The sequence below is a fragment of the Balaenoptera musculus genome, chromosome 2 (genome assembly GCF_009873245.2).
Source record: "Balaenoptera musculus isolate JJ_BM4_2016_0621 chromosome 2, mBalMus1.pri.v3, whole genome shotgun sequence".
NCBI classification, from domain to species: Eukaryota; Metazoa; Chordata; class Mammalia; order Artiodactyla; family Balaenopteridae; genus Balaenoptera; species Balaenoptera musculus.
The window spans coordinates 80,810,765-80,838,029 of NC_045786.1; the positions used below are offsets into that span (position 1 = coordinate 80,810,765).

General features: G+C 35.0%; 1 protein-coding gene across 1 annotated transcript in view; it reads left to right on the forward strand.

Annotated features, from left to right (window-relative positions):
• FAM214A (family with sequence similarity 214 member A) overlaps window positions 1-27,265 on the forward strand; it is an 85,618-nt gene that overhangs the window by 55,713 nt on the left and 2,640 nt on the right. Inside the window, 11 exon segments of the mRNA XM_036843711.1 lie at window positions 4,828-5,012; window positions 5,987-6,189; window positions 6,470-6,595; window positions 7,352-8,103; window positions 8,106-9,199; window positions 11,353-11,469; window positions 14,653-14,732; window positions 15,454-15,562; window positions 19,487-19,645; window positions 24,583-24,651; window positions 26,966-27,165. Coding sequence (XP_036699606.1) covers window positions 4,828-5,012; window positions 5,987-6,189; window positions 6,470-6,595; window positions 7,352-8,103; window positions 8,106-9,199; window positions 11,353-11,469; window positions 14,653-14,732; window positions 15,454-15,562; window positions 19,487-19,645; window positions 24,583-24,651; window positions 26,966-27,165 — 3,094 coding nt within the window.

The following is a 27,265-nucleotide window of genomic DNA, read 5'->3' on the forward strand; positions in this document are numbered from 1 at the left end:
TTACAAAACAATAACTCTAATTAAAATATATGACACTATGTAATTCTTTTATTTACATATTATTTTTCAGTTAATAGGCTTTATCATTTATCTAATGCCAGTCAGAGAATAGTAATTTATTTAAAATTTAGTTTATGTGTTTGTGTGTTTGCTTTATAGGACTGATAATATTTTGTTGCATGTATATCTTTCTATGCATGTGTAATTCCACAAACACATGATCATAACATTCTTTTGAGAGTTGTGTTTCACTTATGGTGTAGATAATCTTTCCTTGTCAAAAGTAGATCTATATCATTATTTTAGATAAAACTGTACCACAGTGTATTTAACCAGTCCCTTTTTGTTGGACATTTAGATTGATTACAATTCTTTTTGACTGCTATAAACATTTTAATAAATATCCTTCAACATTCATCTCTGTGTACTTGTTCTATTATTTCATTGGAATAAATTCACAGAAGAATTTTTATTCGTATTACTAGATTGTCCATTATAAGTTTGAAAGGACATTATTTTTAGAGAAACTTTCTTTTTGGCAATCCCCCAGGTGTTCTCATGCTTCTCTTGCCATTTTATTCCATATATGAGGGGGGTGAAATCTACTACCTTGGCAGGCTTTAGAAGTAAATTGAACAGTATATACAGCAGCCCAATGGTAGGAAGGACCTTCTTCTGTTTCCTTGAGACAGAGCTTTGAAGTATCCTAGGTTTTTGTTTTAAATCAAGGATCCAGAGACACCACCATTAAGTGTTTATGATGAGTTCTGATTCAGAGGGGCTCCTGGTTAGGGGCTCCCAAGAAGGAAGTGGTGGTTCTGGCCTCTCCCCTGGGTTTTTTATGAAGTACTTCTGAAGAACAGAGATTCACAGACTCTCAAGGTTGAAAGAACCACTGCAAGTCTAATTCAGTTTCCACTTGACAGCTAAATCCCTTCAACCACACCCCTGGCAATTGTTTATCAGTCTGTTTGTGAACACCCTTGGTGATGAAGAATTTACTTCCCAAGTTAGTCTGTTTCACCTATGGGTCATTCTGATTGTTTAAGGTTTTCCCAGGGGCCAAATTATTAACCTCTTTTGTTGGAGAGAACAGATGAAGAACTTTAAGATGGCTGAACTCCGGAGCCAGAAGAGTGTGCCACAAAAAAGGAGCTAGTCTGGTCATGGCTTCTAGTCAGACTGTGGTGTAAGCACTATCCTCATTGAGGTTTTGGGGGCAGAGGGACTATGTTTTGATTGATTGATTCCCACTCTCTAATGATTTGTCATTGATAGCCTGTGAGAATTTATAACATCCTTTCTGTTGTTTTCAAAGTTATGTTTTACATCAAATAATTTCTCTCTTTTAAAATGTATAGCTAGTAGGTAAGCCTTAGCAGCCCATATTTGTCTAGATTTGCAACACTTTTTGTTTTTGTAAAGAGTAAATTGTTTTCAGAGACCCAACAATTATACCTTATTTCTTGAGTAAGCTATGTCCTCAAAGTATCGTCATATCTAATGAATTTTCTTTAGTATGACATAAAATTTCCCAGTTCCTTAGTCATATTCTTTACTACAGTAAACTCTGTGCTATGGCAGAGGTTTTAGAGATGGAAATTATCAAAATTTTAATAATGCAACTTTTCTAATGACTACTGTGATTTACTATTCTCATTTATTAAAATTCAGACACCCATAAATTTTTCCTGACAAGTTCCTAAAGGTTGTCATCACGTAACAGTTTTTTAAAATTAATTTTTATTGGAGTATAGTTGCTTTACAATGTGTAACAGTTTAACTTTTATCACTTTAAACTTGGTAATTTCTTGTATATGAGTAAGCCATTTCCTGATAGGGTTGTTGTTTTTTGTTTTTTTACAGTAGCTCCTTATTAATTATCTATTTTAAATATAACAGTGTGTACATGTCAATTCCAAACTCCCAATCTATCCCCCTCCCCACCCTTCCCCTCAGTAACCGTAAATTCATTCTCTAAGTCTGTAAGTCTGTTTCTGTTTTGTTAATAAGTAAGTTCATTTGTATCATTTTTTTTTTAGATTCTGCATATAAGTGATACCATATGATATTTGTCTTTCTCTCTCTGACTTACTTCACTTAGTATGATATTTCCAGGTCCATCCATGTTGCTGCAGGTGGCATTATTTCATTCTTTTTAATGGCTCAGTAATATTCCATTGTATTATATATGTACCACATCTTCTTTATCCATTCATCTGTCAGTGGATATCCTGCTAGGGTTTTGGAGATAAATTATAATTTAAAAAAAAAATAGTGCCAAATATATATGAGACATTACTTAGGCTGTGAACCATCCTTGGTACTCACATGGAGTAACTGACATCTTGACATCATTCAGCATTCCATAGCGTAAGAGCCACTGCTCTGCCACAATTCTTAACTCTCCAGGATTACCCCACAGTCTGAGAGAGGGAAAAGGATGAGCCCAGAGAAATCTCCCGGGAGCTAAAATCATCCCATGTAGCCAGCCCATGGCAAGCCTGAGCTAGCCTTGAAAACCCACAGAACCATCAGAGAAAGGTCTGAATGGATTTCTTTTTATGTCTTTTGCTTCCGTCTGAAGGACACCATGATTTAACTCAGTGAGTCCCAGGAGACCACAGGAGACCCTTGGCTTATGACCTAATTGGTTCCTGGAGGAAAGTTGAAAGTTGAGACCTCTTTTTTTTTTTCCCAGTTTGGCGCATTATTATAAATTACGGTCCTTTTCCTGGAAACAAATCCTGTACCACAATATTCCAAAATATATTGTTAAAATATATGTTGAATATACATTATATTTTTACAAACATCTATTAAAGTATATAAAGGCAAAATTTGTAGTCACAGTGAAAGAAAGCATGCATGGGGTAGTTAGGGACTCAGATTCTAGAACCAGACCTGTGTAGGTTCAAATTTCAACTTTGCAACTTCCTAGCTGGGTGATCTTGGGCAAGTTATTTAACCTTTCTATGCTTCGGTTATCTATAAAAATGGTGGTAATAGTCCCTTCTAGAGCTGCTTTGAGGAGTAAATGAGTTAATGTATAGAAAGTAGTGAAAACTGGCAATGCCTAACATTACTAAGTGCAGGCTGTTGTTTTATATGTTGCAAATGGTCATTTTAGGGACTGAATGGTATTAAAATACCAGCTCAATCAAGTTGGCTCTCAAGACTCCTTCTTTTCCTGATAAGCCTTCCTGAGGCTAGAAATAGGCACTCGTCGTCATACTCTTCAAGGCTATTCACAATCAGTCTCCAGTCCTGCCTTTTCTACACTTTTTTGGTACAAATGCTCCACTCAAGTTGCACTTTCTCTCTCATGGTTCAGCTTAACATCTACCTCTTTGGCAAAATTTTACCACTGTTATCTGAACTTCTTTGGAATTTATTATATGCTTCAGTGTTCTGTTGTTTTAAAAAATCATCTCTGAATCAAATCCTTTGAAACTAGTAGCTATGTGCAGTACAACTTTGTGTCCCCTTGTCGCCTACTACAGTGTGCTAGGCACTTAAAATATGTGTTGCTTAGCTGGCAGAGATAAGAGAAAGCAACCTTTTCAAGTTTGCACTATAAATTGAATTTCGTGTGTGAATGTACACATGCATGCATGTCCAACCTGCATAGCAGGTTAACAGTTTTAAAAACTAACCGTGCTTTTAAAATTGGAGGACTTGTGAAAAATTTTAAATTTAATATATCTAAGTGAAACATCTGCAGGTTAGATTGTTTGGAACTGCCTAGTAACCAAAAAATATCACACTTCATATATTGCAATACAGGCTTGCATCTCCTGTTGGATAATTATAAAATTTCTTCCTGTGAAACTACTACCACTGCACAGCAAGGAAAGAGAAGGACCCTGTGGCTGTGAGTGTCCACATCACAGAATTAGGGCTGTAAGAACAAGGAACTAGTTAAGGAAGGGAGAGGGAGAGAAAGGGAGAAACATACATTTGTATCTGCCTCTTTTTCTAATATTTAATAACAGTAATAAGACATCTTAGCTGAAAATATTTATATGACCTAATAAGACATTTTGACCTTTTGGCTATTGGCGAAGTTTTGTGTGTGAAAACTACTGTATTTGATGTCCAAAAATATCACTATCTAAAAGATTATAAATGTATTCCTAAATCTTAAACATTTTAATTGAAGTTTACATAAAAACAATTTTATGCCGTAATTTTAACCAGCTTTGTCTTAAATGAAATTTTGAATTATCCATCATCATCTGACTTCTGTACCTTGTGAATTAAGAGTTTATCCATTTTTTTTTAATAAGTTTATTTATTTATTTTGGCTGCTTTGGGTCTTTGTTTCTGCATACGGGCTTTCTCTAGTTGCGGTGAGGGGGGCTACTCTTCATTGCGGTGCGCGGGCTTCTCATTGCAGTGGCTTCTCTTGTCGCAGAGCACGGGCTGTAGGAGCGTGGGCTTCAGTAGTTGTGGCTCATGGGCTCTAGAGTTCAGGCTCAGTAGTTGTGGCGCACGGGCTTCGTTGCTCCGTGGCATGTGGGATCTTCCCGGACCAGGGCTTGAACCTGTGTCCCCTGCACTGGCAGGCGGATTCTTAACCACTGCGCCACCGGGGAAGTACCAATATTGTATTTTAATTGCCTCACTTTTATTCTCTTTTCACTCTTTGTTAGTGAATATACTTGAATTTGGGCTATGGCATTAGTTATTTTAGACATAAAAAAATGAGTTCTTGTAAAGCAATTATACTCCAATAAAGATGTTAAAAAAAAAAAAATGAGTTCTTGTCAAGAATACCTTAAAGCAAGGACCCATCTTTCTTTCTTTCTTTTTTTTTGATACCAGATAGTCTGGATGAATATTTTGAATATGATGCAGAGGAGTTCTTGGTCTCTCTGGCCTTGTTAATAACAGAAGGACGAACACCTGAATGTTCTGTTAAAGGTCGGACGGAAAGTTTCCATTGCCCTCCAGCACAGTCCTGTTACCCAGTAACTAGCAAACATGAATGTAGTGATAAGCTGGCCCAGGTGAGCATTGTGTTTTGAATGCTTTTTATCTTTTATATAAACCTGTTTAAATTCTGTCATTAACTTTGTTAAATCACAATTATAATGTTCACATTTAAGTATAAAATTGGTCACAACATAAAGAAAAAGTACTAATCCTGAACCGCAGCTAATACTTTTGGCTCGTAAACAAGGCTCTAAAAGGCCACAGTAGGTAGCTTTTCCATCAGCAGGCAGGTGGGCAGCCAGTTTCATACCTGCCTCCACACACACCAGATTTAAGATTATCTTTGTTACTATGAATTAGCTTTTCTTTAGTTTTAGTCTCAGCCCCGGTTCATCAACTTTGTGTTCTTGTTTATTTAGTAGATGGATGTTCATAATTATTTTCCCCACATTAATCACTTTCCCTCCTATATCCCTCCCCTTTTTAATGGGAGGATACTTTTTGCTATCATTAATGTTTTTGTATAATACTGTTAAAAATATTTATTTTGGTATGTAGCGTATAATTTGCTGTAAGGATTTTTCTCCCAGTTAGTCTCTTAACTGTAGTCCAAAATTTTAAACTTCTAAAATCTTGTCTACTTTGAGTGTTTAATGAAAATGAGTTTTTAATATTTTGCTCTTAGAATGAATCTTTCCTCTGTAATTAATGATGATGTAATTAACAAATGAGGCGAGGCTGGGCCATCTTGAGGCCTGTCAGACGTTGGGCATGACAGTTCTTTTTCCACAAAGTAGAGCAAAGATATCCTCCCCCAAGAAAATTTGCATCATAATTGTTGTTTGCTACTAATCCCCACACTCTAGAGCTCCTAGTGCTGATGCATTGTTTAATGAGGAAACCTAAATAGGCAGACAAGCCTGAGTTGAGCCCTGCAATAGGCAACTCATTTTCATACAGATGTCTGCTTTACAATTATACTTTTCAAATTTAAATATAAAATTGGGTGGGCTCTTAAGCCATTTTGTTTATCTCCATCTTCTCCAAGTGTCGCCAAGCCCGACGAACTAGGTCTGAGGTCGCATTATTGTGGAAGAATAACCTTCCAATCATGGTGGAAGTGATGCTACTACCAGATTGCTGCTACAGTGATGACGGGCCCACCACAGAAGGGATTGATCTAAATGATCCTGCAATTAAGCAAGATGCGTTATTATTAGAAAGATGGATATTGGAGCCAGTTCCTCGACAGTAAGTTGAACTGAGTTTGAAGTTGTCCTTTGTAAATCAGGTTTTCCATTACTTTATATAAATTATTTTAATAATATATCATATCTTTGAGTCCCTCTATTTATGTAGTAAAATTTACATATTTAGTACTTATGTGACTTCAGGTGACACTGGTAAATGCACTCCTATACTCTTGAAAGCACATATCCTGAGTGATATGTTTATTTCAGCTTTTATCTTTCTAAAATTTAGTCATTTTGTACTTGCTGACATTTAGATGATGCTTTTTTACTTCCCTTAGGAGTGGCGATCGATTTATTGAAGAGAAGACTCTCCTATTGGCTGTCCGCTCATTTGTGTTTTTTTCTCAATTAAGTGCTTGGCTGAGTGTTTCTCATGGTGCTATTCCACGAAATATTCTTTACAGGTATGTCTAGGGCAGAAAAAGGACAATGTGTATTCAGCTACAGTGGTTAGCTACTGAATGAAATTTTACCTTTTAAGCAGTTTATTTCCTTCATTTCTAAATATAAGTGGACAAAATTTACTGAAGTATTTTTCAAAACAAGTTAGAGAAATTTAGATATGACTCAATATGAATTTTGCTTCTTGGGTTAAATCTGGTGTAGAATAGTTTTCAGAGAACTTTTTAGCTTACTTTACAGAACTAACAATGAGAACGTACCACCATTATAAATAAAGTGGAAAAACTTTCTGGGTTGCTGAATTTCCATAATGGTAGACTTAGTTTTTAGATCCTGAAAACTGTAAACACACAGGCTGCTGAACAACTGTCTTAACTGTCTCTTTAGGCAGGTGGCCATGAGATAGAGAGTATCTCTTAATCACCATGCTTAATAGTTAGCTGAATCCATTTATTTAGTAGTAAATGGAAAGTCCTTTTTTTCTGTTTTGACAACTAATTTTAAATTATAGTATTTTTGAGCTTTAATGCTTTAAGAGAATAGTGTTCTCAAAAAGAAGATGGTCTCTATTCCAGGTATAATCTATTTATGTTGGTTTTGTTAGAACGACATGCATGGTAAAGTAGGTTAAAATAAAATCTCAATAGTAATTAATGCAAACAAAGGTAAGTATATGACTGTTTAAAATTTTTTAAATAACATATAATAATGATATGTTTTATAATCCATTGATTCCATTTTTTTCTGTGTGATTCTAGAATCAGTGCTGCTGATGTAGACCTACAGTGGAATTTTTCACAGACTCCAATTGAACATGTGTTTCCTGTTCCCAATGTGTCTCACAATGTGGCCTTGAAAGTCAGTGTTCAGTCCTTGCCCAGACAATCTAATTATCCAGTTTTGACCTGTAGTATTCACACTAATATTGGCCTTTATGAGAAAAGAGTTCAAGACCATGAACTTAAAACCCATCAGCACCGAAATTCTACTGAAGCAGAGCAATGTGGTACAAACGGTTCACAGCGTCTGTGTAGCAAACAAACTTGGACCATGGCACCCGAGAGCATAATATTACATGCAAAAAATGGCACAACTCCAGAATATACTGCAGCTGTCAAAAATGTCAAACTATATCCGGGCACTAGCGGTAAATCTGACTATGGAACATCTCAAGGCAATATTCTGGGCTTCAGTGGTATAGGAGATAAAAAGTCACATGAAACATCAGTGAGAACTTTAAAATCATTTTCAGTGATTGATTCTAGTGAATCTAGCCACCAGAGTTCCTGGCAATCAGTTGGTGAGACTAATCCTTTAATAGGCTCTTTAATTCAGGAGCGACAAGAAGTTATTGCAAGAATAGCTCAGCATTTGATTCATTGTGATCCAAGCACTTCACATGTTTCTGGACATCCACTTAATACACAAGAATCTAGTTCACTTAATTCAAAACTTTTCCGGGTTTCACGAGAAAATGAAAATGTGAGAAAATGTAAAGAAACATTCTCCATTTCTTTGGTAATCCAGAGCTCACCTCCTCAGAAGACACCAATGAAGGGAAAATTCGAGTAAAACCAGAAACTCCTCGAAGTGAGACTTGCATCTCTAATGGTCTTCATTCTCATCAGTCTGTTGGTGAGATTAATCCTTTGATAAGCTCTTTACTCCAGGAGCGGCAAGATGTCATTGCAAGGATTGCTCAGCACTTGGAGCATATTGATCCAACAGCACCTCACATGCCCCGGCAATCATTCAACATGCAGGACTCCAGTTCAGTTCCTTCTAAACTGTTTAGGAGTTCCTATGAAGACAGAAATTTGTTGAAGAAAAACAAGGATGACACCTCTGTTTCCATTTCTGATACAAAATTTTCCTTGTTAGATAACATCAGTGAAGGGAAAAACTTAACACCTAATAAATATTTTAGTTCTTTTAAATGCAATAGTAATGTCAAGCCTTCTTTGAAACCTCAAACAAGAAGAAATCTGCATCAGAACAATCCTAGTGAAATCCAAAGTACATTTCAAGAGACACAGAACAAAGCCACTGGTTTAATGAATCCTTCAAATATGTCTCATTGCAAAGAAGATAACTTAGATTTCACAATCAGATTGGAAAACACACTTTCTGAGTGTCAATTTAAGGAACAAGAAATTGACAATGAAATCAATAAACAGTATTCAAAATGTAACAGTATTGACAAACAGATTTGCACAAATAAGTATAAGGACAAAATAATAATAAATGAAAATTATAATCCAGAATCTTTTAACAATCACCAGTTTGATCATTCAAAAAAGAATGACTCGAAAATAAATGTTACTGTGTTGGAAATGTCTGGATATTTGAACAAACATGCAAATGAGTGCTCAGATAAAGACTCAAAAAAGCCTAAGTCATGCGAACAAAATACTCAACTTAATAGTATAGAAAATTATCTCAATAAAGATAGTGAAGTTTTCAAATGCAAAAAGCCAAACCACTTAAAAAATGAACAGGATAAGAAAGAAGATCCAGTTGATGAAAAATCTCAAAACTGTTCTCAGAGGAAGAATATAAAAGACTGTTTGTTTACGTGTGAGCGACTGAAAAATAAAGAGGTATTGGTAAGTAATATCTAACATTTCAAATATAATCCCCAAACATTTGTTATGGTTTGAATTTTGTGTACAGGAGATCTAGTTAGGCCCAAGATGCCCGTTATCTGTAGAACTCACTGTCTGATACAGTAAACATCCTTGTAAATAACCCACCCACTTCAGAGCAAATGCTAGGTAAATTCTTCCTGTTGCCTTTTTTTTGTTTACTTTAATACTGTGAACAGTTGCTGGAGAGTAAATAAGAGTCAGAAGTGAAACCTGTTATCATTAGCTTAAGGTATTGTTTGATAGCAGCTCTGGCCTAGTACAAGCAGTGTGCCCATTGTGTTATGCCACTGCTCAGCTAAGGATTTTAGGAATATCTGTAGTGAAATCACTGGGCTGTTGGTCAGAATACCCAAGTTTCAGTCCTGTCGATTTGGTCCTTGAGTGAAGCTGAATAAATCACGTAACTTGTAAAACCCTCAGTCTCCTTGATTTTAAAATAAGAACGATGAATCTCTTTTGCTTATAGTTGTGGTGATAATCAAATTATAGATCTTTAAACATTTTGTAAGCTTTTAATGCACTACCTAAATCAAAGTTATTTAAGTTAGTTCCATTTTATTTGTCCACCAAACCACTTTTTAACTTTAGAAAATTATTATTAGGCTTAAATTTCCTTTATTTCTCCAAGAAGTATCACAAATTTATATCTCAGTTATATGGAAAACTACTTAACTGCCTCTATCCAAATCTGAATAACCTTGATTCATCTTCTTTATCATACAAATTAGTTTTGCCAGACATTAGAGTCTTAAAAGTATGCCATGTTTCCAATTAATATTTTTCAACAGACGATCTCTTTCTAACACATGGGTTTAATCAAATGACAGTTTCCAATTTCCTAAAACTGTAATTGTCACAAAAACCTACCCTGGCCTTAAGAATACTAGCTTTTCATGATCCTTTCTGGTACCTAATAGGGAGACTTACTTTGACCATGGTATTTTTCAAGCCACTAAGATTTGTTTTTTCATACACTCATTTTAAATTTAATTATATAGCATTTACTGGGTGCCCAGGCACTCTTCTGAATATTTTATACATGCTGGCTTACTAAATCCTTTCACTACGCTATGAGGTTAGGTGCTATTACTAACTCCAGTTTACAAATGAGGACTCTGGGCCCAGAGAGGTTAAGTAAATTGCCCAAGGTCATAAAGCTAGTAAATGGTAGAGCCAGGACCCCAATTATTCTTCTCTGATTTTTATTCATGTGTTTTTATGCATTTTTTTATTTCTGGGTATAAACTTGCCATTTTAAATTCTTAAGAATTAGTCTATTTCTTATATCACTTCAAAAACGTGATACTGTGACTGTGTTAAGTATATTTTAAAATTCACATTTAAATTTTTGTATCATGCTGTACCAAATTATATTTTCTGAGAATGGCTCTTGCTACTGACATAGTTTTATATTTTAGAATATTTTACTAATTTTTTCTAACTGTGAGGTTTTTTTTTCACAGATTAAAAGAATTGAATATTAGCTTACTAGATGATAGACTGAGTTGTTTTATTTTTATAAACTTATTTATTTATTTGTTTTTATTTTTGGCTGTATTGGGTCTTCATTGCTGTGCACGAGCTTTCCCTAGCTGTGGTGAACGGAAGCTACTCTTGGTTGCGGTGCGAGGGCTTCTTATTGCGGTGGCTTCTCTTGTTGCGGAGCACGGGCTCTAGGCACACAGGCTTCAGTAGTTGTGGCTCGCGGGCTCTAGAGCACAGGCTCAGTAGTTGTGGCGAACGGGCTTAGTTGCTCCGCGGGATGTGGGATCTTCCCGGGCCAGGGATTGAACCCCTGTCTTCTGCATTGACAGGCGGATTCTTAACCACTGCACCACCAGGGAAGCCCAGACTGAGTTTTTATAAATATGTTGATAAGGCAACTGTGTTTGGACATACTTTTTGTAGAATATTTGAGTTTATTCAGCATCTTAGAAAAAACTCTTAAACACTGTTTTTTGATTAAAGTGTATATATATGTGTGTACAGATAGTTATATAGGTTGTTAGCTTTACCACCAAGGATGTAATACCTCAGTACATGTTAAGAATAAATCTAAAAACAAAAAAATTTTAAATATTGCCATTAAAATCTAAATCTTTTCCTAGCAGAGAACTATACCACTTAAACAGTCAAGTGTCTGGCAGAAACATAATTTTCATTCCTTGGATGGAACCTCAACCAGAGCCTTTCATCCTCGAACTGGATTGCCTCTTCTTTCCAGTCCTGTAAGTGTTTTTCTCTTATTTTATATTTAGAATTGCAAAACATGTAAAATGTTTGCAAATCACTTTATCCAAATTTTAATTGAAAAAATTTAAATACCTTCAAAATAAATTTCTAGTGGGAAAACATTTTATTTTTTGATACATTTAATAGCTAAATATTAATATGGAAAAAGGCAGAAAAAATGAATAAAAATGAATTTATTGTATTAGGATTATAAAATTTCTCTGAAATTCTTTTGTCCAGCATATTAATTCTCACTAATGTAAAGAAAATACTTAGTGTCAAGTGGATTTTCTCTAAATAGATTTGTATCATGGTACTGAGGCTGGTTGACACCACCAGCTGAATCATCTGGGAATCAAACTCGTGGCTGTCTTTGACTTGCGACCTGTACAGTTAATCTTCTTATTTTGAGACATATACGTTTCCCCACTCTACATTTACTAATAAATTTATAGATCTGAGTGTGTGGTTAAGAACCTCGCTTTGGCATCACGCTGACTTCACCCTAGCTGTGCGACATTAGGTGAGAAATATTGTCTCTCTGAGCCTCAGTTTCCTCACCTGAAAAAAGGGGGTGATAATGTCTACCTTAGTGTTGGGAAGATGATTAGTATCATTCCTTGTCAGCATTTGATAGTCGCTAAAGCTGCCATTTCAGTTAAACCAGAGGTAAGCAGTCAATATCCTAGTAAACTAAAAACATGTTTATTTTGCTATTGACATAGTTTTTGTTTTTATGTGAGTTTTTTAAGTAAACTCAAAGCATGCAATATCTGGCATATTTTCAAAAATTAATTCTTGAATAAGAGATTTAGTTTTAAATTTGTAACTTGGACCTTAGATGTTTATTTTAGGGAAGTTGAATTCTAAACAATTTAAAATAACCCCAAATGTTTGACCTACGTATGAGGTGCTTTCAAAATGCCCGAGTGATGAGGAAAAAACTTACAGCATCATGCTGGTATAAAAAGCACTACAGACTTCTGTTCAATATGGTGGACTGAGTTAATACAAGAAGATCCTTCCTCTTTCCCAAACACAAAAATCCTGGACAAAATATAACACAACTTTTAAATACATAATATAGTGTAAGAGCAAGAAAGATAAATCTCTGAAACTAACTTGGGGCAAATTATGACCTTCTAAGATATCTAAATCTAATACAGTGCTAGGGTTTAATGCTCCTGCTGGATCAGGAGTCAGGTCTACGCCAGTCATAGCTGGGACCTAAAACCAAACTCCATAAAGCCAGAAACAGGTGAGGACTGCCATTCTAGAAATGGGAGAAGGGAAAAAAAATCACCTGTTTACTTAAGGGATGCAATAGGAGGGATAGAGTAGATGGGAAAAGAAGCCCCCAGAAGAATTTAGACCTAAGCCTAAGTCATCCATGGTTAGGGGGTTCTGAATTTGTGCTATGAGAAAACATGAAACTATCCCACATCTATTACCCATGGCACCAAGGATTTATTTTCATGGAAGGTAACTCTTACTGAGGATGATCTCAGGGGAATTAAAATTACAAAGCACCTTAAAAGAATCAGCAAGAAGAAGAAGTGGGAAAATTCATATTTAGGAATCCTGTTATCAGAGCAACTTGAAAGAGAATCAGAAATAATTCTTTTTAAAATGTTCCAAGACAGGGAGATCATCTTGGTGCTTTGTGTCCACCTAGAGGGGTAGGATAGGGAGGGTGGGAGGGAGACACAAGGGGGAGGAGATATGGGGTTATATGTTTATGTATAGCTGATTCACTTTGTTATACAGCAAAAACTAACACACCATTGTAAAGCAATTATACTCCAATAAAGATGTTAACATAAATGAATGAATGAGTGAATGAATGAATGTTCCAAGAGATAAATGAAGATAAAGACAGGGAACTGAGATAAGAGAACATGTGGGATTGGAAAAATAGAAATTAAAAATATGAAAAATATAATTGAAGTGTACACACACGTGCGCATACACATACACATGGATTAAATGATGGACTGGAATCACCTGAATAGAGGTTTCGTCAGTGGATAGACACATATTAAGAAAGCACCTAGAATAAAGTGCAGAAGGGAAGAGAGATGGTAAAATATGAAAGAGCCCTGGAGGATAAAATGAGATGTTCAGTATAAGCCTAGTAGAAATTCCAAAAGGAAGACTAGATGGAATAAGGAAAATGCAGTATGAGAGGCAATGAAAGTAGAAAACTTTCCCGAATTGAAGACCTGAGAATCTGGATTGAAGATTTCACATTAAGTTCTAACTCCAAAATATAGAATGGTGTACTTGTACAACTCTCAAAAATATTGAGGTTGTTTAGACTTTCAGTATCATCTGTTTCTTAGTCACAAATTAGACCAATCACTCAGATACTTTATACATATTTAACATTAATTCTAGAGACAAATCCGTCTAACTTGCATGTTGACCTTTAATTTACACTTGGGTCTTTCATTTTTAGATTATTTTTAGCTAGTTGGTGGTTTGTCTTAAATGTAATTTGGTATACAATAGTGGTTAAAATTCCATAGTAGTATTTTTCAAACCTATTCTCTGTGAAGCCCCAGCCAGGGTTCTTGGAAATGTGCAGTCGAGTAGGGATGGATAAAAGAACAGTAGGGTTGGCAGGACCCCAGACTCCCATCACCATTTAATTCTTTTTTTCCCCCTTTTATTGTAAAGCTATAAATCATTTATTCCTACCCCCTCAATACAGAAGTATATAAAGTAAAAAAGTAAAAGTCTTATTATATTATATATTGGGATTACATGTAAGAATTGGTTTTAGAAAAAACTGGTTCTGGTTCTTAAAAAATCAAAACCTAGGGAATTCCCTGGCGGTCCAGTGGTTTAGACTTGGCGCTTTCACTGCCGTGGCCAGCGTTCAATCCCTGGTTGGGGAACTAAGATACCGCAGTGTGGTCGGCCAAAAAAAGAAAAAAATCAAAACCTAGTAAAAGTGCTTTTATTAATCATCTTTTTTCCAAACTAGTTAATAAAATGAGGACATAGGGACAGTATGTAATAAAGAGCATGATTTTAATAAGCTGTTAGGAGAGAAGTTTTATTATTTTTTAAGATATGCTTAGCTTTCATTTGAAAATTGTTCTATCAATTCAAGAAAAAAATTATAGTCTTCTGAAATTCTTTTGAAACCTAACAAGTGATTATTTTAACCTTAGGTTCCTCAAAGAAAGGCACAATCAGGTTGCTTTAATCTGGATTCTTCATTACTGCATCTGAAAAGCTTATCATCTAGAAGGTATTTATCTTAAAATTCATTAGTGTATATGAAATAATCTTGCACAAAATTCTAGCCTTTCACAGTAAATAATGTTGACTCTGAAAATCAAAATTTTAACAGGAATCCCATTTTTCAGTTTATCATTTTCAAGATGATTTCACACATACAGTTATTAAGGATGAGTGAGGGAGAAATTAAGATGATGAGTAACTAACTATACAGTGGTCATTATGATAAACAAACACTTATATTGGTTTTAACATTTACGTGGGTTTGTCTGTTTCTGGTCATTCACCTCCTCCTTTGTCTTATACTCCTTTGCAAAAAAGCCTTGGCAATTTGTTCCATGTTGACAAATAATACTCTCATTATATTCCTTAGTCACATAAGTTTGCCTTCGTATTCTAATTTTTAACTTAAATTGAAGATTGATATCGAAGACTGCATTATAATATTATATATTTCCAGGAGATGCTGCTATGTGATATGTTATAAATTCCACCTTGAAACCTAGATGTTATTTATATTCTTTATCAAATATTATAGCAAAGATTATAAAATCTAATCAGGAATTTAGAATGAGATATTTCTTATCTTAAAATTTGGTTACATTAATTTTTTATTAAGGTAGTTTAAGTTTAAAATTGATTAGATCCTCCTAATTTAATTTGTACAAAAGTAAATTAGAAAATACTGTTGTTAATGTGTCCATTTGCTGATTTGTTCTTTTTTTAAATAGTCCTCGACCATGTTTAAACATTGAAGATGATCCAGATATTCATGAAAAACCATTTCTGAGTTCTAGTGCTCCACCTATAACAAGTCTTAGTCTCTTAGGAAATTTTGAGGTAATGTTTTTTTGTTTTTTTTTTTTTTAGAAGCTGACTGTCCTTTGAGTTCTTTATTTTATTTTATTTTATTTTATTTTTTATAGTTTAGACTAACTCATATTGTTTGTTTTATTTATTTATTTATTTATGGCTGTGTTGGGTCTTCGTTTCTGTGCGAGGGCTTTCTCTAGTTGCGGCAAGTGGGGGCCGCTCTTCATCGCGGTGCACGGGCCTCTCACTATCGCGGCCTCTCTCGTTGCGGAGCACAGGCTCCAGACGCGCAGGCTCAGTAATTGTGGCTCACGGGTCTAGTTGCTCCGCGGCATGTGGGATCTTCCCAGACCAGGGCTCGAACCCGTGTCCCCTGCATTAGCAGGCAGATTCTCAACCACTGCGCCACCAGGGAAGCCCAGGTAATGTTTTTTGAAACTATTTTAAGAGTTGAAGTTTCCTAACCTAGATCCATGGTGTCATTTATGTCATTTGTTCTTGAAAAGGAAATAAATGGATTACATTTTTCTAAAGCCTTGAAATCACCTCCTTTCCTTTCCTTTCCCTTTTTCTTTTTTCCGTATCCCTTTTTCCTTTTTCCATTTCCCTTTTTCCTTTCCTTTTCATGAGAAGTAAAGTTGGGAGAATTGTTGGCAGTGACATCTTAGAATTGGGAGCTGGTGGAGGAGATGCAGGACTTAGGTGAAATCAGGTTGGATGGAGGTATCCATTGCTCGAGCTGGAAAATAGACTTGACCACACCTTCTTACCTGGTAAAACTGGCTCTGGGACCCAGGAAGGATGATGGTGGGCTGATAGCAGCTGATTCAGGATCAAGGAGGCTGATTTTCAAAATCAAATTGTTCTTTGTACTATATTTGCAACTTCTCTGTAAATCTAAATTTATTATAAAATAAGATTATTTTTAAAAAATCAAATGGTTAAAGGTCTCTGATACATGTGCTGCTTTATTTAATGACTCTTCTACTTGGGATCAAGTATATCAAGGGTTTAGTTGTCTTCAATTAGAAAACAATCTTAAACATGAACGTGTAAATGACATTTAAAAAAAAATTTTTATTGGAGTATAGTTGATTTACAATGTTGTGTTAGTTTCAGGTGTACAGCAAAGTGAATCAGTTATACATATACATATATCCACTCTTTCTTACATATATCCACTTCTTTTTTCCCATATAGGCCATTACAGAGTATTGAGTAGAATTCCCTCTGTTACACAGTAGGTCCTTATTAGTTATCTATTTTATATATAGTAGTGTGTATATGTCAATCCCAATCTCCCAATTTATCCCTCCCCCCCTTTACCCCCCAGTAACCATAAGTTTGTTTTCTACATCTGTAACTCTACTTCTGTTTTGTAGATAAGTTCATTTGTACCCTTTTTTTAGAATCCACATATAAGTGATATCACATGATATTTATCTTTCTCTGAGTTATTTCATTCAGTGTGACAATCCCTAGGTCCATCCATGTCACTGCAAATGACATTATTTCGTTCTTTTTAATGGCTGAGTAATAGTCCATTGTATATATGTACCACATCTTTTTTATCCATTCCCCTATCAATGGACATTTAGGTTGCTTCCATGTCCTGGCTATTGTACATAGTGCTGCAGTGAACATTGGGGTGCACTTATCTTTTTGAATTATGGTTTTCTCTGGGTATATGCCTAGGAGTAGGATTGCTGGGGCATATGGTAGTTCTATTTTTTGTTTTTTAAGGAACCTCCATACTGTTCTCCATAGCGGTTGTACCAATTTACATTCCCAACAACAGTGATTTTAGGGAATTCCATGTTGGCCCAGTGGTTAGGACTCCATGCTTCCACTGTAGGGGGCATGGGTTAGATCCATGGTTGGGGAACTAAGATCCTGCATGCTGCGAGGTGGGGCTAAAAATATACATATATATAAGTGATTTTATATGTATGGACGTGTGTATGTATATATATGTATGTGTGTATGTATATATATGCATGTATAAACACATATATAATCACCTATGACCTTGCTCAACTTATTAATTTTATTGATTTGGAGGGGGCGGATTCTTGTACGTAGATTCCCACATCATCTACAAATAGGGACAGTTTTATTTCTTACTCTGTAGTTTGTATACCTTTTACTTCCTTTTCTTGTAGTTTTGCACTGAATAGGGCCTAACATGCATGTTAGTACAATATATTTGTTTAAAGTCACAAAAATCTGAATAAAGTCAGAGACTACATTGGATCATTGGCCTTATCCATTAGCATTTTTGTTTGTGCTCTTTCTCTGAAAATTTCATACATCTTTAGAACATTTTTCTTATTTAAGAAACATTTATTGAGTACCTACTATGTGTCATGTTGTATGCTAGGAATATAAAGCTAAATAATAAACTTCCTGCCTTAGAGAAGTTTACAATCTGCTGGAGAAGTTGGACATATAAATAATCTATAAAACCGAAAGTAGTATTTAGCACTGTAATAGAAATTTTCTCAGTCTTCATATATTTGTTCTCTCTGCTAAGGGACTGGGAAAGTTTTACTAAGGAGCTGTCACTTGAGCTTAGTTACAAAAGATGAGTAGGAATTTGCCAAGTAAATTTGTGTGAGAAGTGTCAAGGGATTCTAGACAAAGGGAGCTACATGTGCAAAGGCATACGTGTAAAAGTAGTAAAAGAGCATGGTGATATTGAAAAGCATCAGCCAGAACTGGAGTATAAGACTGTGTGCAAGTGAGGAGAGCTGTGGTAAGAGATGTAGGGTGGGCCTTACATACCATGCTGTGAATATTTGACTTCATCCTGTGGACATCAGGAAACACAAAGTTTTTAACCTGGTGGGTAACATAAGACTTTTTTTTTTTTTTTAAGAAAAACTCTGGCAGTAATACAGATGATACACTAAAGATGGAATAACTAATTAGAGGGTATTGCATTTGTTCAGAGGAGAGGTTATGAGGGTCTGAGCTAGGTTAGTGGTGTTGAGAGAGCTGAGGCTGTGAGACTGAGAGGTCCCATCAGCAGGATATGGATTGCATTGATTGCAGGGCAGGAGGGAGATATAGAAGGCTGGTTGTAACATAGGTCTCTTGGTCTGGTCTTTTTGACACGGGACTTGAGAATTGCTGATGTCACTTTCCAATTTAGACTCATGAAGGCTTGGAGTGTTTCTTTTCAAAGAATTACTGAATCAAAGAAACGCTACTCACACTTCATGATGTATGCATATATGTGTTGATGTATGTATAGAAAAGAGAGCTTGTGAAAGGTTTAACGTGTTTCTCATACCTGGACAGATAAACACTAAATTGTTAAAAGTGGTTTCCTCAGCAAATGAGCTTGGGAGAGATGGATAAGGAGCTTCTCTACTGTTTGTATTTATGTACTTTTAAATTTTTTCCCAATGTGTATTTACTGTCTTTTAAATTAAGCTAAAGAATAAAACATATGTCACATCCAACAACGATTTTTAAGAGGCAGTTGTTTCTCAGTTAAAGTTATGAGTACTTGGCTTTCTGTTTTGATGGAACTTCTGTATATAACCTGTTAACAAGTTTTCAAGTGCTTCTCTGTGGCTAACAGTAGGAATATACTCTGTGAGGAATAAGAAAATTTCTGATATTATACCTGCTCTGGTAGAGCATATTTTTCTTTACAGAGATAAGAATAACTCATTAAACGATTATATCAACATAATGGTGAAGTTCAAAGATGTGTGGGTTGGAATAGTAAGGAGGCCAAACTTTGTAGGATGGTAGAAGATTGATTTGGGAGGGGGTTGATTTCAGGTCAGATGAACATTTGAAATGAGGGCATGGCAATGGCAGCGACCACTTTTCTAGTGCCAGAAAGCATACTAACATATTTCTTTAAATAGAACGAAAGAATGAATGTGTTAACTTTTAAATTTTATTTCTTAAAAATTCTTTTATTTTGCCTTCCAGGAGTCTGTCTTGAACTATCGTTTAGATCCTCTCGGCATTGTTGATGGCTTTACTGCCGAGGTAGGGGCGAGTGGTGTTTTCTGCCCCACTCATTTGACTCTTCCAGTTGAAGTGTCATTCTACAGTGTTTCTGATGATAACGCTCCCTCTCCTTATATGGCAAGTATTTTTTAATTGTCTTCTTCTGCTAAAATCAACCATCTTAATGACAAATACCTTTACGTTTAAAGAGATTTAGTACTACTTTGGTGCAATGCTTGAAAATATAAAGCATTTCCTAAGAGGGGATTGAAGGTTGCATAGAGATGAATATGCCAAAATAACACCCCGCAACTTCTTTCTGAGCAAGCTCTAATAACAGATATCCTCTATTACATTTGAGGATTGTGCTGAAAATTTACTTGTTTCCATGTAATATGAAAAAATGATAAAATTTTGATTAGTGACACTGTAATTCCATATCTTGCTGAGTTCACACAAATTCTCAAGTGCTTGCTGGGCACTCTAGTCCTATCAGTGTTGCCTTCACTGTGATCCTCATCTCAGTAGAGTTTGGGTAAAGATTTGGTGACCTACGGCTTCTGTGAGGCCCTTTCACCCCCTTTCTCCTGTTTGGTTTATCTTTGGACCATTCTTTTTCCATTCCGAGGGTTCTTTAGAATACTAGCTATTTCTGACTCCAGGCCAATGTTTTAGTGGAGATTAAAATAGCTAAGAGGAATAAGAGCACTGTCTTGAGCCTTAGGATCCTATAATTTTATCTTTCCCATTTTTTATTCCAGTGGATTTGAGGATGAAATAAGCCCTCAACTGCAAAAATGATACCAAGTCCTGGTGTGTGATTACTATCAGCCCTTTTCCAAAAGACAAGTTAGTGGCTAGCAGTGCAAGTCTGTAAGAAGTTTACACTGATGGTATAAAATATGGAGTCAGATCTGGGTTTTTATGTTAGGTCTTACTTTGAGAAATACAATTGCAATAGGCATAGAAATATACAGCTCTGGTCTTGCTACTTGAATTTCCCAGCTTATCCCCTGACCCAATTGCTTCCTTTCTAATATCCCTCTCCCCCACCTTCTAGGTTCCTCAAGGACATTAGCAACAATGTCTTTTGTTATTAATAAAAACTATGAAAAGCAAATTCTACATAACTGAGAAACAATAGAGGAAGAGAAGTTACAGTGTTTTAGGGACCTAAATATAGTCTACTCATTATTGGCGTAGTTTGTTCAAGGAAGGTTGTTAAGCCTTATTCCATTCTAAGGGTGAAAATTTTAATCAAGAGTCTGATTGGTGTTTCATACTTCGATCTAAAAAGCACAGTGGTATCACTTATTCAAAGTTTTCTTTTTTCAATAATAATAACACTTGTGGGTCATAATTGTAAAGATGCATAACAGTGGTTGTTATAAAAAACAGAGGCCCAATTCTTCACAAACCTACCCAGTTATCACATATACCACTTGTTATTCATTTACCATAGAAAGATGTATCCACTTTCCAGTACAATTTTGAAAAAATAACTTAATTTTAGATAATAAAATGGAAAATATCATTGAGATAAGCTCAATACCAGAAAAAATGTGTATCTTACTGGAATGCTTATAATATTAGAATATAGCTATAAAGATGCCTATTCTGCTTTACTGGGACATCAAGAAGTCTCATTAGTTTCAGGTATTCTGTTGGCACATGGTAATAAAGAATGGAAAGATAAGGTCTAAGGTCATTAGTGTACAGAGTCCCTGATGACCATTAGGATGAGTTAGAAACAAGTTAAAGAGTGAATTGGGGGCTTCCCTGGTGGCACAGTGGTTGAGAATCTGCCTGCCAATGCAGGGGACATGGGTTCGAGCCCTGGTCTGGGAAGATCCCACATGCCGCGGAGCGGCTGGGCCCCGTGAGCCACAATTGCTGAGCTTGCGCGTCTGGAGCCTGTGCTCCGCAACGGGAGAGGCCGCGATAGTGAGAGGCCCGCGCACCGCGATGAGGAGTGGCTCCCGCTTGCCACAACTAGAGAAAGCCCTAGCACAGAAACGAAGACCCAACACAGCCATAAATAAATAAATAAATATTTAAAAAAAAAAAAAAAAAAAAAAGAGTGAATTGGCTGAAAGTCAGCTCAAAAACCTATCTTTGAGTGAAATTCATGAGCAAGAGGTAATTTGAACTATGCTTTAAAAAAGCAAAACAACATTAATTCTTGACTTGGTTGACATCTAAAAAAATAAGGTTTAAGAGATAAAGGATTTAGGGGGAAAGTGGGAGTCAGGGGGTGGGATGAACTAGGAGATTGGGATTGACATATATACACTAATACATACAAAATAGGTAACTAATAAGAACCTGCTGTATAAAAAATAAATTAATTAAATTTTTAAAAAAGACAGATAAAGGATTTTATCACTCTGTCTCCAGAAAGCACACACAAATGATCACAGATTATGAATAAATATTGAAAAGAGTCTAAATTAGGTTAAGTTAGTCTATCCTTTAAGAATCTCTTTCTTACTTTTCTCTGATAATATTCTTTAATAAATTTTCCATTATGTAGTTTTTTTTACTCATTAGGAATGGGTTCCCTTTGCAAATGACCCAGTCCAAATCTTAGACCACGGATCTTTCCTACTGTAAATTAATCAAACTAATCTTATTTGGTAGGGAGTCTTATTTGTATTTTGGTAGTTTAGTCTGTTTTCAAAGGACTGATCATGTTTTGATAAGATAGTACATATCACAGACAGTGGAGCTGAGACACCAAACCCCTATTTGTTACTCTAATAATAACCTTGGGACCTGTCATGACAAATTATACAAATGACTTACAAGGGTGAAATTTTAGCACAGAGAATTCTGTCTTTGTGGAGTAGAGATAGTACAGGGCTTTTCATTAACTAATTCCTTTTAGACTAGCTCAAAGCCATAGAAATGTCTCTCTCCAATCCGACGTCAGTGGTAAAAATGTTCTCCAAGTGTTATGTAATATGGCAACGTTTCACTGTTCAGAAACTATTGCACGGTGGAACCAGGCAGAAAGGTCTAAAGCAGTTTTGCCCGTGGCAAATTCATGGTATGACTTGCTTTATGATCATATTAACAGCACTATATATTTTATATATTTTATTCTATTTATAATTAACCAAATTAAGATATACCTTCTTCAGTTTTACTTAGCTTTGCATATTCTCTATTCCCCAGTCACTTGAGAAGTTTTTGTGTAAGATTTTGACCAAATTTAGTTCATCTTAATCTACCTATTCCATCCTAAAATGCCAGAAGAAAATGTATTTTTCTTCTTTATGTTAAATACAGTAACTTTCTAGGTGGAAATATTAATATGCCAACCAATTAAAATAAGAAATTTTAAAAATAATAATACAAATAAAATTCCAAATACTTTCCCAATCTCTTCAAAATTCCTAACTTGCCATTGCCAATACTAGTCTTATATTGCTTAGAAATTATTGTTGTAAAGTGTTGCCTTAAACTTTGAGGGGTTTTAAAAATATCCATATTCTTTCTTTATAAATTGATTTAGTTACTGTTATTATGTTCTAAAATCTACTAGAATTGTATTGTATTAAAGGAAGTAAGTGTAGGCTTGGTAGTAGATTTTCCCTCACCAGTTTTCTTATATATATTTAGTGGAGGATGGCAAGGAAAAACAGTAATGTATTGCCTGGAGCAATGTGATTAGAAAGGTAGCTATTATTTAGATATATTCTGCTTTTTCTTTCTGGAACTAGGAAGAAGAGGAGCATTATATACCATAGCATTTTTTCATGTAGAGAAGATTATAAGAGAAAAATTATTAAAGCTTCATTACTGTTTTGGTTAGGGATGCAGTTTGTTGATATGCTGTTTTCATGCTTTAAACGACCATGTAATCATATTTGTTAAGAACCACATATGTCTTTCCAGTGCCCATTTCCATGAACATTTCCCATTATTAACATGTTAATTTAATATTCTGATTGTCAATTGCTGTTCACTTGGAGATTAGGTATTCACATATTAGAGTCTGGCCTTCCCTTTTACCTTTGTCCACTGCTTTCTACCCCCCACCGCCTCCCCTGGTCTGTCTTTCAAACCCAACAGAGATGTTGCCTGATGGGACAGTCCTGTTTTATATTTACTTTTACATAAAGTTGACATGTTTTGGCAGGTACAGTGTAAAATGATGGGATATGAGTTGTAGAGCATGCAATTATTCTACTTAACTACTCAAAAGAAAACTATTCACCCAGTTAAATGAATCAGCATTTGTTTCTTAAAGCTACCTAAGAATTAAGTATCACAGTCACCACCTGTAGTAATTTGGTCATCCTGGTTATCTAGAAACTTTCACACATTCAATCTTAGCTTCCCGTGTTTTAATTTATACTGTTTGTCATTGTTTGGACTTCAGTAATTACAGCATCTTTCTCAGAAAACTATTTTATATAATATGGCAGTGCCTCTCAAACTTTAATGTACATATGATATCATCTGGGGAATCTTGTTAAAATGCAGATTTGATTTGGTAGGTCTGGGGAGAAGCCAGAAATTATGCATTTCTAACCAGTTCACAGGTGATGCCGATGATGCTGGTCTGTCTCTAGTCAGAAGTCCATATACGTATATAACAACTCAACTTTCTGACTGAAGAACTGACTTCATTTTTGGGCAAGACTTAGGATCATTCCTCATTCCTGAGTTTCTGTATGTCCAAAGACCAATAAATTGTTTTGCTTCATTTCCCTCCTCCCACATGGTACAAGAGAATAATCCTATCATCTCCCTTTATTTCCTTTTTAGTTAAAGAACTTCTCACTTCTGTATCTTATATCTTAATATTAATTTCAAGCAGTATGGTCATTGATGTTATGTATTGTTTATTGAAGCATCTCTAGGAAGAACAGTAAATTGTTTGCTAGTGAGGTGGGATCCTCACTATTTCATATTCATAGAATGTATCTCTTAATTCAATGTGAATGTTTTTCCATACAAATACAATTCTGAAATGTTAGTAATTACATGATTTATTATTCTTATTTTAGTCTTTTATGTATATATATGCATCAGTTTGTACTCAGTTTGTCTTCTTTTATTTCAAGGGTGTGATTACTTTAGAGTCCCTTGGTAAAAGGGGTTATCGAGTACCTCCTTCAGGAACAATACAAGTGGTATGTGTTTTATAGCCTACAATTGCAATAATCATTCTCTCACATACATATAGAACTTAGCCCTTTCTCCTGCTACTGCTGCTGCAACAACTTTGGTAAGTAACAGTGGGGCTGCAGCTTTGTTTGGAGTTTCCCTGCTCTGCCTCAGGAATGACCATTTGGGGACCTCCATAAAAGGAAAGCATTAATAAGCTAATCAAGGTGAATGCTTTAGAAAACTAGTATATGACAGTTAACATAATTTAAATAGAGCTATTTTCAGTATAATTAGAATTTAGATTACCAGTACCTTCTACTTAATATAATAAGCTGTATTGAGATTGACCTATGTAAAAGGAGACCCCAAATATTAGTATTGCTTTGGCAGGGAAACATGGGAAGCAAAATTATATTATCCCTACTGTAACAATTTCTAAAATTGATTTAATGAGACGGTTACACAAAGCAGAAATGCAGCCCAACAGATGTCAGGGCAAAGAATGCCTCTTTCCTTTTGGTCTAGGTGTTGATCTAGTTCTGGCTTAGGAGAACTCTTCTAGCCCAGAGCAATAATCCTTCATCATCCTTGATCTAGGGTTCTCAGAAGAGTAATTTTATATCAAGGCCAGTTTGTGATTGAGTTCATCTCCAGGTCAGACCCAGGATAATCCTGTAAGCGCAGAAGTCTATTACAGTGTTGGCTCTTGCACCTCTTGGAAGGAGTCTAGCTGATATTTGTCAACTATACCTCAATAAAGCTGAAATTAAAAAAAAAAAAAAAAGGTCTAGCTGAGTTCCTCACACTAAGGGTCTGGTCTAATTCAGCAAGCCTTTTGATGACCTTTGGGTTCAGTGTGATCAGTGCTTTGAAGGACCACTTTTACTCATCAGCATTGTTCCAGTATAGCGAAGAGTCTGTACATTTGTTTATTTCGTATCGCACAGGAATGAAACATAGTACTAGGCAATATATATGCATGTACGTATTGCAGTATGTACATATGTATAAATTTTACCGAGGAAAAATCACTGCATTTTAAAGTAAGATTTTTATGTTGAATGGATTTCTTGAACTAAAAGAGTGATCATCTTCTGATCTCTTGCCTCTGGCTCTGTAGCGCTTGTGAAAGTGTGGGTCACTGGAAAGCTAGCTATCAGGTGTCATAATAATGAGGCATAAACCCAGAGGCAGCACATTTACCCCTTGTTTGAAGACTACCAACTCTACTGGCTATTTTAAATCTGAAATTTGGGTATGTCTTTCATTCCTTGTATAAATTTAATTATGTATAAACATGGCTTGAACTCCTGGCTTACTAGTTGTTGTGGTTGTTAAATGTATTATTAGCCTTAAGACTCACTAGATTTCAAAAATTGGATCATAATATTGATATATTTCTCATTTTGATTCAGTGAGTGATGTCCAGTGCCACGGATGAGCTTCTGAAAGCATGGGCACCAAGTTACCTATTGATGTGTTGGTAATTTGGTTAAAGTCAAATCAGCAGCTTGGAATTTTGTTTAAAAATTAGTACTTTAAAAAATAATATTCCTTCAGTTATTAATGGCCAAGTAGCAACTGAATTTAATTTCAGTCTAGTATGATATTGATGATGATTAAAAAAAAAGTCTAGTATCACTGCAGTGTTTGAAATGAATCCAACTGTGAGAACATGAAGTATTACTTAGCCTACTTTGTAACTAATAATAATGAACTTTATTTTCTAAACTTGGAAAAATTTCCAAACAAGAAAAGTTCTCTTTTTTGAGAATGTATTTTAAATTTTATAATAACCATATGTACCTGAAACATCACATCAAAGTCTAGTTTTACCAAGATTTTATTTTTTTATTTAAAAAAATTCTATTTATTCACTATTAAAATGTGAGGAAAACTAAAATTCTATTTTGAGCATTTTTCAGTTGACTCATTTTAATAAAGCTAGTGTTTGAAGTAATTGAACTGGAATGTTTTAATTCAGTGAAGGTGTATTTTGCTTAATCTAATGAAACCATTTCTTAAAATATGAACAAGAGTAAATGTTATGTATTATCTATTATTAATATGAGATTTGTGACTAAAGATTTTGATTTGTTACAGGAGCTTTTATTTCTTTTATTTCTGTAAATAAAAAATCTAATTGAACCATTAAAAATATATTGAATATCATTTCATAAACTTCTGAAATTTTATTAACTTTATTCCCCCAAACTGAATTATATCCACTGGGATTAATTTATTATTAAAAAGCCTATTTTATTATTGGCACAATCATTTAAAATCAAATAAACAAATCACTGTTTTTAAAGAATAATTTCTATATTGTTTCTTCAGACCTTATTTAATCCTAATAAGACTGTGGTGAAGATGTTTGTTGTGATATATGACTTACGAGATATGCCAGCCAATCATCAGACATTCCTACGACAAAGAACTTTTTCTGTACCTGTTAAACAAGAAATGAAGAGAAGTGTTAATAAAGAGAACATCCGACATACAGAAGAACGGTTATTACGCTACCTCATACATCTGAGGTAATGTTTCAAATGAATATGAAAATACGTTACTTTAGAAGAAAACTCTAAAATTTTTAGTTTATTTTAAAAAACTGTCATTCTAACTAGACGAGTGCCC